Here is a 15,472-nt window from a genome sequence, read left to right as displayed (position 1 = left end):
ACTAGTAAGTGTTAGGCTACCATTCTATCATCCTCCCCTCCTGGCGGCTGGGGAGGAGCAGAGGGGGAATGCAACACACGCCACGAGGAAGGTTACACACGGGCTTCGTACAAAACAGAAACTGAGGATGAAACTCGGGGAAGTCTGGTGTTCTGAGCTAACACTACCTGGCTTTAGAGGGAAACACTCTTCCAAAGGTCATTCGCATCCACAAATGAAAGTACTTTCTGGCCAGGCATCTGAAAGAAGGAGAGAAAGGACACACACATTTAAGAACTCCATCTGGTTTGTATCATCAATTTTCTCGAAAGGAGATGGAAACTTAATGGTCTCAGTGGGTGGGATGCTAGCGTGAGTCGAAGGTGAATCATAGATAATCCTGCATCACACAGAAAAAAAAGGGGAATTTGCTGTATGGTGCAGGGAGCTCAGCCTGGGGCTCTGTGACAGCCTAGAGGGGTACGAGGGGATAGGGTGGGAGGTGGTAGGGAAGTTCAAGAGGAGGTGATATATGGACACCTGTGGCTGATTCATGTTGATATATGGCAGAAACCAACGCAATATTGTAAAGCCAATTATTCTGCAATAAATATAAATTTTTAAAAATAGCACAAGATGGGACAGCTTTAAAAAGCTAAAGTTGAGCAGATTATTTTTAAAGATACTATTAATATACTCTGTCCATAAAGACTTCAGAACTGAGGAACAGGAAGTATACGCCAGTGCTTTTGCTCACATTCTTCCTGCCTGAAACACCTGGCAGAGGCCTGGCAAGTGCCCACTTACCCAACAAGGTTCATCTTCAATGCTCACTCCTATGTGAAGCTTTCCTGGGCTCTCCCCAGCCAAACAGAGCAAGGAGCTAGCTACTCTCAGCCCTGCTCCAGCCCCTGGAGTAACGTCATGGTGCAGAACCCCAGGATCCCAGGAAACCGCTCGCAGGGGGCCTGTCTTTGCCTCTGCACCCTGAGCCTGAGAGCAGGGGCCGTGGCTCACAGCATCCCCAGAATACCACCTGGAGCACACAGGAAGGCGAGCTTGTCTTGGCCAGTTAACCTCCAGGTTCAGCCTGGAACACTCTCCTTCCTCCTGCCCTTTACCTGCCTTAATCTTACTTACCCTTCCGGACCCAGCTAAAGCCCACCTCCTCCAGGAAGTCACCACTGGCAATGCTGGGCTGGTGCGGCTTTTCTCGCCCCATGAGCCTGTGGAGCACATCCACCCTCCTCACAGCACTTTCCACACTTCACTGTTGTGGCTTGTCTGCCCAGCCTACTTGATTTTACACTTCCGTGAGCTCTTGCACTAGGAATGTCATATTCACCTTATACGCTCAGCATCTAACACAACACCTGGCCAGGCAGGCACCTGATAACTTTTTGCTGAATAAACAAAAGGATACCGTTCAAAGACCTAATCAAGAGTAGCAGAAAATGATCATTTTCTTGGACCACATTTAGACTTTTTCTGGAAGACTCTTTATAGCTTACATATTGTGGGGCACAAGTGGAGACCATGAATGAAAACACTCGATGATGGTTTCTACATTTGCAGATTCCTAAATATTCTGAACATTCTGTCATGGCGAACAAGCATTGCGGTCTCCAATTAACTGAGATAAGAGAGTAAGAATCACCCCCTTGTTTTAACCAAAAAGGGGGAACAATGGCCCAGACCCTGAGGCAGGGAACCCCTGGCAAGCTCACCTGACACGCAGTTCTCTTAGCCGGTCCCTTCGGGCCCGGGCCTGGGAGGGATGGTATTTCACTGGCTGACTGGCCCTAGATCCCTCACTCCGGCTCCCAGAGAATGCAGAGGATTTCTTTGTGGACAGTATCTTTGGAGAATAAGGCTTCTTTACTGCACTGTCCCTAAAAGACCTCAAATTTGAGGAGAAAAGGGGAGAACCAAATTATCTCTGCACGTGATGCAAGTATCCTTCAACATACAAGTGAAATTAAAAAGCTCATCAAGACAGAAAGGTAATAACTCTACTTCAAGGACAATAAACTGCCCAGTCTCTGACAAAAACACCCCCCCCCCCCCAGGCTTCCCTGGTGCCTCAGTGGTAAAGAATCCGCCTGCCAACGCAGGAGACATGGGTTCGATCCCTGGTCCGGGAAGATCTCACATGCTGCACAGCAACTAAGTGTGTTGTGCTCTAAAGCCCAGGAGCCACAATTACTGAAGCCCAAGCGCCCTAGAGCCCGTGCTTCACGACAAGAGAGGCCACTGCAATGAGAAGGCTTCGCACCGCAACTACAGAACAGCCCTTGCTCACAGCAACCAGAGAAAAGCTTGTGTGCATCAACAAAGACCCAGTGCAGCCGAAAGATAAATAAAGATGATTAACAGAAACAAAAAAAAGAAATACCCACCCCATCTGGAGGTGGGCACTGCTAGATCAGCTCTAAGCAGAAGGGCACCTGGGAGACCTCAGTCCTAACACACGCTTCTTTAAACGTGTCGTTTAAGGGGAATCGTTTTCAAGTTAGAAACAGGTATCTTCACGCAGAGACAACTAGGAATGATTTCAAGGGTAAGCGACTTTTACATCATCTGAAGCTACACACTTTGACGAAACACTGAATTTATGACTTTTAATCCCGTTTTAGAAACATTAAGGGATCTTCTTATTGGTATGAACTCATGATTTTAAAAAACACGTCAGAGATCTGCCTGCAGGAAATACCTAGTGGCAACAACATCCCATCAGCAATGAGCAAACGTAGAGCTCAAATATTGTTTCTAAAATGCCACTGCCTACTCAGAGGAAGCAGCAGTGCTTGGACCTATGGCTGACTTTCAGGTCTGAGACAAGAAAAATACAAGACAGGCTGGACTATCTTATTGGATCAGAAAGTAAATAAATGTTCAAAGAATGACAGGAGAATGTCGAAAGGACACAGGAACCAGCTGAAAAGGGCTCCCGCTGGTCAAATCTGGGACAATTTTGGCAGTAACAGACTAGAACCCACCGAATAAAACAAGAATCCACAAATCCATACTGAAGTAAGTAAATGAGTCAATAAATAGATGAAGAAAAATGGGAAGCTCTACTCTGCAGTAGAATACAACTAATAAACTTTTAGGAACCATCACAGGAATAGCTGACTCAGCTAAGAATCATCAAGGGATGTAAAAACAAGTGGGTGCTAGTCTGATGAGAAACAGGCTATTAATGTAGTTTCAACACATCTCCCCACAAAACACTTATTCTCTTCTTTATAGTGGAGAAACCTGACAGATATCATCTATACCAAGTGATAAAAGTTACCATCAATGGTAACAGGACCAAATCTCCTGATATTGATGTACTGAGAACACAGCATCATTTCTGTGACATTCTTGCCAAAAATATATAACTTGAATTCATCATGAAGGAACACTGAACAAATTCAAATATGTGTATAAAAGGTAAGCTAAACTCTTCAAAAATGTTAGGTCATGGAAGATAAGGAACTACTGAGAAGTGTTTCCAAATTAAAGGGGACTAAAAAGACAAAGCGAGGGACTTCCCTGGTGGTCCAGTGGCTAAGAATCTGTGCTCCTAGACGCAGGGGGCCCAGGTTCAAACCCTGGTCAGGGAGTTAGATTCCACATGCTGCAACTAAGACCCGGCACAGCCAAATAAATGAATAAATATTAAAAAGACAAAATGAAAAGGGAAGTTTTTCTTTTCAACATTTTGTTTTCTTTCTGCTATAAATATCATTTTGGGGACAACTGACTTCAGCTTACTCACAAGTGGCCCAGAGGAGGGAGGAAACATCGTTTGATTCTTATTCTTTGTGGTAAGTTCTATAAAGCCACCATAAGCACTGAGCCGGTGAATACACCGAACCACCGGCCCTACAGGAGAACACACAGGTAGCCTCCTGCCAGTCTCTAAAAGCACTCTCATCCGGACTCCCCTGGCAGTCTAGCGGTCAAGGCTCCACGTTTCCACTGCAGGGGGCGTAGGTTTGATCCCTGGTAAGGGAACTAAGATCCTGCATGCCAAAAAAATATCATCAACTAATCAATAGGGAGCCTTGTTTTATGCGTGCCTGTGTTTAAAGACGCCATACTATTAAGGGAGTCTTTAACATTGAACTCACAGTCGACAGCCCTATAACTCATGCTTGGACAAAGCGCCTCTAACATACGTTTTTTAAAAGCATTATTTCTGGCTGCGCTGGGTCTTCACTGCTGCACACGGGCGCTCTCTAGTTGCAGCCCGCAGTGGCCCCTCTTCATTGCAGTGCGCAGGCTTCTCCTAGCAGGGGTTTCTCTTGATATGGAGCGCGGGCTCCAGAGCGTGGACTCAGTAGCTGGGGCGCGTGGGCTCAGCCACCCCGTGACACGTGGAATCTTCCCAGACTAGGATCGAATCCGTGGTCCCCGCACTGGCAGGCAGATTCTTAACCACTGGGCCACCAGGGAAGGCCTACACTTTCCTTTTTTTACTTTTGGCCTCGTCTCAAGGCCACATCTCAAAGACCCCGATCCTGGGAAAGACTGAAGGCAGGAGGAGAAGGGGATGACAAGAGGATGAAACGGATGGATGGCGTCACCGATTCAATGGACATGAGTCTGAGCAAGCTCAAGGAGATGGTGAAAGACAGGGAAGCCGGGCGTGCCGCTGCCCAGAGGGTCATGAAGAGTCGGACACGACTGAGCAAATGAACAACAACAAACAAGGCATGCGGGATCTTAGCTTCCCGACCAGGGATTGAACCCGCTCCCCAGCACCGAGAGCGTGGAGTCTTAACCTCTGAACCGCCAAAGAAGTCCCTACATTTTCTTCATAAGGTACATCACAGTCCTCCTGCACCAAGGAACACTAGACAGAACTTCAGCGCTGCGATTAGGGGCCACTTCAAACAGCAAAACCGTCAACAGAAAGCACAATCTGTGAGAAGATGGCAGTACACAGACTGGGAAAAGCACCCTCACCTACAGCATGAGCTGAAACAGGAAGGCAGAGCATGGCCACGTTTGAGCTCAGCCAGAAGCATGTGAATCGGTGACTAAAATGCTCTGCCCCTCTGCACGTGTCTACAAACAACATGAAAACACTCAGAGGAGACAGACGAGAGAGAGATGCGGGAGGAGAGAGACAGAAGCAGACGAGTGTGGTAGAAATGTTAACAGGAAAATCTGCGACAAGAAAGATATATAGCTCTTTGTCCTAATCTTGCAATGTTCCTCTAAATTTGAAATTATTTCAAAATAAAACATTAACAAAAAATTTTAAAGCGAGGCTTTCATCCCACTCGTTTTACTATAAATATATAAAGAGCCTATGAAACAGCAAACTGATGGAAAAAGTGCTAGGTCAGTGCCCTTCTGAAGTCCTGCTACATCATCAAACAGGTCATCAGACTGGGAGGCCCACGCCTGAAGTCGTCCCTGACCACTGCTCTCTCCTCTCATCAGACTCTGGGCTCCCCCTCACCAGCTAGTGAGTCAAGCAGCAGACGAACTATTTGCAGCTCTGTAAGTTTAATGATCATAAAGATACCGACTCTGCTGTAAGTAAAGCAGCCCCAGAAATCTAAGCTATTCTAACACCGAGAGGAAGAGATCACAAACGGAAGCCACAGGTTTGTCTCCGTACCTATACACCTGTTTCCCATCACAAGGCCTCATGATGACAGGAACCACTTTTATCTGCTAATAGATACTCAGCCCCTAACACACTGCCAGGCACTCACAGTAGGCAGACATATAAAGTGTGTTCACTTACGGAACGAAGGAAAGGCAGAAGGAAAGAAATATTAAACAGAAGGCACTTCAAAAACAATACCAGAAACCCAACAGCCATGAGGAACGGGGAGGAGCCTGGTTTAATTCAGAACACAGGGACACAATCGCTTGTTTTTTTAAATGTCAACGGGAGGATGATGATTAGCCGAGAAACACCAAAAAATAGAAGTGAGGAGAAAGAATCTGAAAATGTTCATCCAAAAGGGACAAGGAGAAAAAACCAAAAACTCTCATTCAAAAAGATACATGTAGCCCAATGTTCAAAGCAGCAATATTTACAATAGCCAGACATGAAAGCAGCCTAAATGGCCACCGACAGAGGAATAGATGGACAAAGACGCGGTACGTGTATGCACAATGGAATGTTAGTCATAAAACAATGGAATAATGCCATCTGCAGCAACAGGATGAGCCTGGAGATTCTCACACTGAGTGAGTCGGACAAAGAAATGATCATACTCTATCACTCACATGGGGAGTCTAAAACGTGATATAAATGAACTTATTTACAAAACAGAAACGGATTCACACATACAGAAAACTTGGTGTTACCAAAAGCGAAATGGATAAATTGCGAGTTTGGGAGTAACAGATACACACTACTGTAAAATAAACAAGGACCAAGTGTATAGCGCAGGGAACTGTATTCAATATCTTGTAACAACCTCCAATGGGAAAAATCTGAAGAAGAACATACACATACGTGTAACCTAATCACTCTGCTGCACACCCGAAACACACTCAACATTGTACATCAACTAGACTTTGACTTTTCTAAAGTTAAGAAAAATTTAAAAAACAAAGCAGTGCCCAGGGGAAGGCACGCCCTGACCAATTCACTGAACTATTTACTTGGCAGGTGCACCCTGCAGAGTTCGTTTATTCTCTCAGTATCAAGGACCTACTATCATCCGCTCAGCAACACGGTACAGCCTGGGGCTTGTTGTTGTGGTGGTTGTTCAGTCACTCGGTCGTGTGCGACACTCTTCAGCCCCATGGACTGCAGCACGCCAGGCTTCCCTGTCCTTCAACATCTCCTGGAGCTGCTCAAACTCATGTGCTTTGAGTCAGTGATGCCATCCAACCATCTCATCCTCCGTGGCCCCCTTCTCCTCCTGCCTTCAGTCTTTCCCAGCATCAGGGTCTTTTCTAATGAGTTAGCTCTTCACTTCCAGTAGCCAAAGTATTGGAGCTTCAGAATCAGTACTTCCAATGAATATTCAGGGTTGATTTCCTTTAGGAATGACTGGTTTGATCTCCTTGCAGTCCAAGGGACTCTCAAGAGTCTTCTCCAACATCACCAAAAGCAGCAATTCTTTGATACTCAGCCTTCTTTATGGGCCAACCCTCAAATCCATACATGACTACTCGGAAAACCAGAGCTTTGACTATACGGACCTTTGTCAGCAAAGTAATTTCTCAGTTTTTCAATATGCTACAAAGACAAATATGTATTCAGTGTGTTTCTCATGTCTTACAATGAGAAAACAAGAATATCGACAGCTTACAGCAAGCATAGGACACTGACACGCACCCAGTATTTATCCTCTACTTGGCTGCACACATGGCTGCCCAGAATAAGGACTACATTTCTGAGGCTCCCCTCCTCCTACCTTCTAAAATTATGTTCTAAGAGGATGCACAGGGGCTCATCAGGTGGCAGGTCCCTACGATCTCCCTTAAGAGCTAGCCAATGCGCACTCTGTCTTCATATCTCCCTCCTACAAGCTGCCTGGAATGGCTGCGCACTTGAACCGGGAGGATGAGGACCACCTCTCAGAGACGGCGGTGTGGACAGGGGCGAGGTCCTGGGTCCATTAGAACCTCACTGGACATTACCATCATAACCACCTGCCTCCAGACTTCCTGTGTGTGAAAGGAAAATCACTTCTATCTTGTTTGGCATCCGTTACTTTGGATTCCAGGCTTCCCAGGTGGCTCAGGGTAAAGAATCAACCTGCCAATGCAGGGGACACAGGTTCAATCCCTGGGTCAGGAAGATCTCCTGGGGAAGGAAATGGCAACCTGATCCAGTATTCTTCCCTGGAGAATCCCATGGACAGAGAAACCTGGTGGGCAACAATCCATGGGGTCGCAAAGAGCTGGACACGACTCAGCAACTAAACAATAACAACAACTCTGGATTTCCTGAACCTGACCCAAACTCAGAGCTGGATACTGCAAACAGAGTATGAGGCACAGAGTGGTGAGAAATGAGCCTAGAAAACGGACTGTGGAGACGCCTTGAAGGCAAAGCAAAGGAGAATGGACTGGAGCCCAAAGGCAACAAGAATCACTGGAAAGTTCTAAGTAGGGAGGGCTGACACAGTCAGATCTGAATATTCTGCACTCGTCCTGGAGGTGATGTATCAACTATGTTCCCACACTGTGATTTCAAACTTCCTAAGAAAACTTCGGAATATAACATGGCTTCCTGCAGCAGGTAGGCATATACTGCTGGTTTCCCTGGTTATTTCTCATTGTAAACAAATTAACTGGTACTTCATGCACTAAAATGAACGGAAGTAATTGGCATGCTGACAGGTACATCAGTTTAGTAAGCACAAGCCCATCTCCAAAAGACTCAGGGATCATTCTCAAAATTGAGGGTGTGGGTGAATCAGAAGTTCTACAGCCTTGTGAGAATGTACACTCTGGGTTCTAAGAGGGTCAGGGAATCATAAGCCTTACAACTGGTTTAAGGTGACTGTGGAATAGTAATGTACCAAGGAGAATAACAAAGGGAAATGCGAATCCTTTAGAAAGGAAGGCACCTTCATAAACCTGGAGACAGTCCCGTAGTGTACCGTGTCCAGCACACAAAGAAGCTCGACTCCACGTAAGGTAACAGAAACGAGAGATCCACAAGGCTTCAGATACTGAAGAGATGTATATCTGTGTATGCTATACGTGGATATTCACATACATACACACGCACTTTTTATTCACTCAGAGAAAGTTTACTGGACACTCATTGCTGGTGAGGCAGTAAGCATATAAAGATAAAAGTTTCTCAAGAGATTATGGTGTGTCAAGAAGACAATGAGAACACCAATCACTAAACGCCATGAAAACGGAAAATTGAGTGTGTTATGGGAACATCCCCACTGGGTGCCTAACCCACACTGGGGTGGGGACGGGGGACGGGGTGGTAAGAGGCTTCCTAGAGATGATACTGGGCCTGAGCCTGGAAGTATGAGTAGAAACTAGGCGGGAGCTGAGAACTGGAAAGAGCAGGTGTGAATACTAGGTACGAGCAGGGCAGAAGTTCAAGGAGAGTAAAGGAACTTCAAGGAGTCCTGCAGGACTCACACAGTGGATCTCAAGGCTGCTTTACCGCAGAATACCTAGGGAATCCATCCTCCTATCGCAGCTTCCCATCCTAAAGCTGCAGAGTATTTGAGGAAGCAGAGCTTCGATTTAAGGCCATGGTTACTTTGTTTTAGAAGCTAAAGTAAGGCAGGCCTGACAAGCACTCTACGGATCACTGGTAAACACTGTCAGGGCATGGATTCAGCTTTTGAGGATGGATCCCTCAAAAACTGTGGGATCAGCATGGGTAGGACCTCAGCAGCTGTGCTGGGAGCTCCATGACCGTGCTCCAAGAAAAACTTGATTAAAGCAGCGGGAGAAATTTGACTTACACTGGACCAACCAGATTCATTCTCCTAGAACTGAATTTTGAGCTGAGACACAGTCTGTACAGGAGATGGGGGCTGAAGCACAAAGATGGCACTGCTCAGGAGGAAGGGACCAAACGCTGCTGAATAGGTCTCTCCAGCTATGCTGGCTTCCACCTTGCCCAAGACCTAGTAGATTCTATTTAAAAAAAGAAAGAAAGAAAGAAACTTCTGTATGGTGATTTCCCTGGTGGTTCAGCGGCTAAGACTCCATGCTACCAATGCAGGGGGCCTGAGTTCAATCCCTGGTCAGGGACTTGGATCCTACATGCTGCAACTAAGACCCAGCATAGCCAAATAAATAAACAAAACCTTCTGTATGTTAGTTAGAATCCAAGGTTGCTTGCTCCTTGGAAGGAAAGCTATGATGAGCCCAGACAGTGTATTAAAAAGCAGAGACATCACTTTGCCAACCAAGGTCCGTATAGTCAAAGCTATGGTTTTTCCAGCAGTCATGTACGGATGTGAGTACTGGACCATAAAGAAGGCTGAGTGCCAACGAATTGATGCTTTTGAATTGTGGTGCTGGAGAAGACTCTTAAGAATCCCTTGTACTGCAAAGAAATCAAACCAATCAATCTTAAAGGAAATCAACCCTGAATATTCATTGGAAGAATTGATGCTGAAGCTCCAATAGTTTGGCCACCTCATGCGAAGAGCCAACTCACTGGTAAAGACTATGATGCTGGGAAAGACTGAAGCCAAAAGGCATCTTGCAGGGAGGGAGCCAAGGGGATAAACAGTCTGGCCTCACTTTCCTCTCTCTCTCCTCACTATCTTCTACCAGGACCTCACTGGTCAAATTCAATGGAAAGCCCTGGATACACAGTGGAGGGTTTATACTGAAGATAGCCAGCACAAAGAGGTAATTCCCTAGCTCATGTACTTCCAAAATCTAAACGTGAGCCTTAAGACTAGAACTGGCGGCTCAAATTACCAACTCTTCCTGCTCCTCTCAGTGTGCTGACCTGTGTTGAGGGTCCCAGCCTTTGCAGCGTGCAGACTGCAGCAGCTGCCACTATAACCTCAGCACCAGGTGGGTCTCACTCTTCAAACCCTGTCCCAGCTTTAGAGGAAAACCTCTGATTGGCCCCACACAGTCACATGCCCAGCCCTGAACCAATCCCTCTGTCTTAAAGACGCAGGATACTCATGAAGGGCCAGGTGCAAGTCACCACTGTGAATCTGAGCTTTGATAGTAAATTGTAGTCTCTTTCTTGTAAATTCCCTCCTTCTTCCTTGGCTAGCCAGAACTGAAGTCTCTTATTTGCAATCAAAAGAACCTTAGTGCAGGCTGAAAGCAGCCACGATCCAAAGGAGGAGAAGGAGAAAGGAAGCCTCAATGTAATTTCTCAGGAACAGCATCCTTATTTCTGCTCAAAGCAAGAATTTTAATGATGAATATCTCCACACACCCAAAATGGATTCTGACTTTAACATAAAGTATAAAACGTGCATTATACTCTATACCCTAGATGAGAAACCCAAAATATCAACAAAACACTGTTACTCACTACTCCTGATTTTAGGAAAAAACTACATTTTAAGAATTTATTATTTTCACACAAAAAATATTTACAAGCTTTTAAATAAGCCATAATTTCAGTTATCTTTTCTGTCAAGTCTCATCACTCACCTGGAGTCAACCTTCCTCTCCATTCTCTGCTTAATCTTTTTTTGCTGAAAATTCAACCAGTGGCTTGATGCACTTTTCAGTAAGTGGATTCTTCATGAATCAAAATTAGTGAGCTGTGCGTGGAATACTAGGAAAATTAGAAAATAAGACAAGCATTAATTCTTGGAAAAAATGATGGGATATACAAGAGACGAAGAGTTGCAATAGTCTGCTTGGTTCAGCATGCGCCTTCCCAGATGGCCCAGCGGTAAAGAATCCGCCTGCCAACGCAGGAGACTTGGGTTGCATCCGTAGGTTGGGAAGATCCCCTGGAGAAGGAAATGGCAGCTCACTCCAGTATTCTGGCCTGGAAAATTCCACGGATAGAGGAGCCTGTCAAGCTACAGTCTACGGAGTTGCAAAGAGTCAGATACAACTGAGCAACTGAGGGTGTGCGCAGGCACATACATTTGGTTCAACAGTGAATATCTGTTATTTAACGTAAACACCATTAACAACAAATAACCACATAACCACGCTGATGGGATGAGGAAAGAAAAACTGAGCCAAGTACTTACTTCCCATGAATAATGGTTGACATAAGGTGTAAATTTAACAAATCAAAAAATATCACCTATAAGGTTGTTTACTTCCAATTTACAAGTAACATCAGGATGAACAGAAGAATGGAAACTGGAACTGTAGCCTGGAGACTATTTTCTAATATAAGCTTTCAATATTAATTTTCTTTTGGCCCTGCCAGGCGGCACATGGGATCTTAGTTCCTGGGCCAGGGAGGATGGAACCTGCACCCCGGAAATTGGAAACTCAGAATCTTAACCACTGGATTGTCAGGAAAGTTCCAATACTAATTTTTTAATACACATGTTAATTTGAAAAATGCAAATCTAAGAGTAACTTAAAGAAGTTTCTACAGTATTCTGCAGCTTCTAACAAGAACTGAAAAATGAGCGATCTTGCTAAAGAAAAGCAAGGAAATACCTAAATTTATATGCCAAGTTGCACAATAAATTTCAACTACTTCTTCCAGGAAGCCTTCCATGACACCTCCAAGCCTTATGCTTCTATGGCACTTAGGTGGGTACCATGCCACCTAGAAAGTCTAGATTAGAGTCAAAATAGCATTCATGGAGCGGGTACTCTGTGTCAGGTACAGTATCAATACTGAGCACTTTTCATTAACTAGTTGCTTTAGCACAACCACCTCAATAGCTGGTAACCATCTTCATTTTATAGATGAAGGGCCCACAATATCACCAAGTGGTACAGCTGGGGCTGGTACGCAGAGACCTAACCCCATTCACTCAATAAATATTTACTATAATCCAGAGGTTAACAATAAACCTGAACTGCCTCCCATCAAATAAAAACAGCACCACGAGGCTTCCCTGGTGGTCCAGTGGTTAAGAATTGGCATCCCAATGCAGAGGGCCTGCGTTCCATCCCTGGTCAGGGAACTAAGATACCACATGCCACCAGGCAACCAGAGAAAGCTCGAGCGCTGCAACGAAGACTCAGTGCAAACAAAAATAAATAAGTAAATTAATTTTAACTAAAAAAAATAAAAAGCAAGCACTAATCTCCCACCTGCGGGTGTTCGCCCAGTTGGCCCTCGGGGCTCTGATGTGGCCCCTAAGTTCTGCAAACCCTCCCTGCTTGCTCGGCCACACAGCAGGGAATTCGAATTCGCGCGCGCCAATGAGCCCTGCACGGACGCGGCACACGCACCAGCCCGAGTTCACCTGACGCGCGGGGAGGACGCGGGGCGAGAAGCGCCGACGCGGGGCGAGAAGCGCCGAGCCCGGGCGCCGTCCTGCGCGCCCTTCCACTCGCCTCCCCTCTCCCACTTCAGCCCTGCGGGGAGGCAGCATCACCTGCACTTTCAGAGGAGGAGGAAGCGGACGCGCCCACAGAGTAGTCACCGACCGGGCTCGGAGGGACTTGCGCTCGCCTCTGGGCTCCGGCCGCAAAGGCCGAGCCCTCCCGCCTCAGACAAGCCTCGGGAGACACGGGCCCAACCCCTCAGGCCGACGCCGCCGTGCGCGCCACCCCCTCGCTTCCCGCGCCTCAGGACGCAAATCTCGCGCCGGCCCCGCCCCCCGTCTCCACGGCAACACTGCGTGCGTGAGGGACGCCCCGCCCGGGACCCGGAGGTGGCGCAGCCTCAGTGCGCAGAGGACAAGCCCACCCCCACCCGCCAACGCCGCCTCTCTGCGTCCGAAACGCGAGTTAGCCGCGAGGTGCGTGGAGAGACGCACTTGCGGGCGGCCCCACGGAGCCCTCGGTGCCTCTGTGGCTTGCTCGCTTCTCTCAGAGCTCAGCTTTCTACCGCTTTTGGACAGGAGCGGTGGGAGCTGTTTCATTTGCTTTACGATATCGATGTTGGTTTGAACCTGTTTTGAGTGGATTCCCGAGTTACACTTCGCGGGGCAGCCACTAGAGACGAGCGAGGCTCCTGCGTGGAGGCCGGGGGCGGGGGACCGAAGTCGTCCTTCAGCCACCCCCGGCCTCGCGCGTAATGGGCCGCTCCGGGCTCTCCACGGTTCCCGGTGAGCCGGTACCGACGCGCGCGCGTGCGTGCAGTGGGGAGATTGTCATCGAGGACTGTGGGTGAGGGCACGTGGTTGCCCAGCCGGGGAACTGAGATTATCCCAGGTTGATATCGTCTCTTAACCATTACTTTTAAAACGTAACTAACAAGCATTAATTATTAGTATCGCGTAAACAGCCGTTAATTTTAAAATTCAGGCCCACTCATCATCTTTTTAACATGGGGATGGGAGACATTAGGTAGGGCATTATTTTTTAATTGAAGAATAGTTTATTTACAGTGTTAATAGTGTCAGGTCTACAGCGAAATGATTCAGGTATGTATTTTCAGATTCTTTTTCATTATAGGTCATTAAGGTAGGGCATTTTTGTATCCTTTCCTTCTGTGTTTTGTAAAACATTTAAAGCACCTGAGATTTCTGGTGTAGAGCGAAAAACAAAGGCTAGCATTATGAATATAAATGCTTGAGACATTTTACGTTTAAAACATGAGGAAAATAAGTTGAGTGCTTTGGGATTAGAATCACAGGTAATTTGCATTTTTGCTCTATTTTCTACTTATGTCACTTTTTGTAATTAAAAGTGTTTAAAAGGAGAAGGTCCATTTTAGCGGTACATGGGACAATCTTTTTATCTGATATGGCCAAGCACTTTTAAAAATAATTTAGTGATTTTCAAAAATCTTAACACGGTAACTAGTATTTACTTACTGTAAAGCTACTTTTATAAGTATTAATATTTATGTAAATAATGTTTATACAAATTACAACTATCCAGGAAGATAAATCAGTAAGTATGCTTTTTAAATGATTTACTAATAGTTTGTCATGTGCATTTACCACCGTTGGTTTTGACTGATTTATGAAGGAATTAAAGTCATTTCTATTTGAATTATGATAAAATAATCAGCCCTCTTGGGAAAGATTAATCAGAATAACAAGAGATAGTACAGCAGCACTTGGTGGTGTCAGACTCTTTTAAGTACTTTGCATATTATAAAGTCAAAGATGTAAGGTGCCAGGAAGGGTTTGCTGCTGCTGCTAAGTCGCTTCAGTCATGTCCGATTCTGCGCGACCCAATGGGTGGCAGCCCACCAGGCTCCCCTGTCCCTGGGATTCTCCAGGCAAGAACACTGGAGTGGGTTGCCATTTCCTTCTCCAATGCATAAAAGTCAAAAGTGAAAGTGAAGTCGCTCAGTCATGTCTGACTCTTCGAATCTTCTCGACCCCATGGACTGCAGCCTACCAGGCTCCTCTGTCCATGGGATTTTCCAGGCAAGAGTACTGGAGTGGGGTGCCACTGCCTTCTCCAGGAAGGGTTTAGGCTCTGCAAATAACTTGCTGTGTGGTCTTCCAGAAGTCCCTTAATAATGCCTTTGTAGTCCTTGAGTACTACAAAATCACTGCAGATGGTGACTGCAGCCATGAAATAAAAAGACGTTTACTCCTTGGAAGAAAAGCTATGACCAACCTAGAGAGCATATTAAAAAGCAGAGACATTGCTTTGCCCACAAAGGTCCATCTAGTCAAAGCTATGGTTTTTCCAGTAGGCATGTATGGATGTGAGAGTTGGACTATAAAGCTGAGTGCCGAAGAATTGATGCTTTTGAACTCTGGTGTAGGAGAAGACTCTTGAGAGTCCCTTGGACTGCAAGGAAATCCAACCAGTCCATCCTAAAGGAAATCAGTCCTGAATGTTCATTGGAAGGACTGATGTTGAAGCTGAAACTCCAATATTTTGGCCACCTGATGCAGAGAGCTGACTCATCTTTTGAAAAGACCCTGATGCTGGAAAAGATTGAAGGCGAGAGGAGAAGGGGACGACAGAGGATGAGATGGTTGGATGGCATCACCGA

The 15,472-nt window shown here is 46.1% G+C and overlaps 1 protein-coding gene across 1 annotated transcript in view; it reads right to left on the bottom strand.

Moving 5' to 3' along the window:
• Nucleotides 1-11,163, bottom strand: part of SFI1 (SFI1 centrin binding protein) — a 77,606-nt gene extending 66,443 nt beyond the window's left edge. Inside the window, 4 exon segments of the mRNA XM_042234079.2 lie at nucleotides 168-239; nucleotides 1,707-1,880; nucleotides 11,068-11,136; nucleotides 11,138-11,163. Of these exon segments, the coding sequence (XP_042090013.1) occupies nucleotides 168-239; nucleotides 1,707-1,880; nucleotides 11,068-11,136; nucleotides 11,138-11,163 (341 nt within the window).
• Nucleotides 11,164-15,472: the final 4,309 nt, after the last annotated feature.

The sequence above is a fragment of the Ovis aries genome, chromosome 17 (assembly GCF_016772045.2).
Source record: "Ovis aries strain OAR_USU_Benz2616 breed Rambouillet chromosome 17, ARS-UI_Ramb_v3.0, whole genome shotgun sequence".
Classification (NCBI taxonomy): Eukaryota; Metazoa; Chordata; class Mammalia; order Artiodactyla; family Bovidae; genus Ovis; species Ovis aries.
The sequence above is the reverse complement of the archived record's forward strand: the minus strand, read 5'-3'. Positions and strand labels throughout refer to the sequence as shown.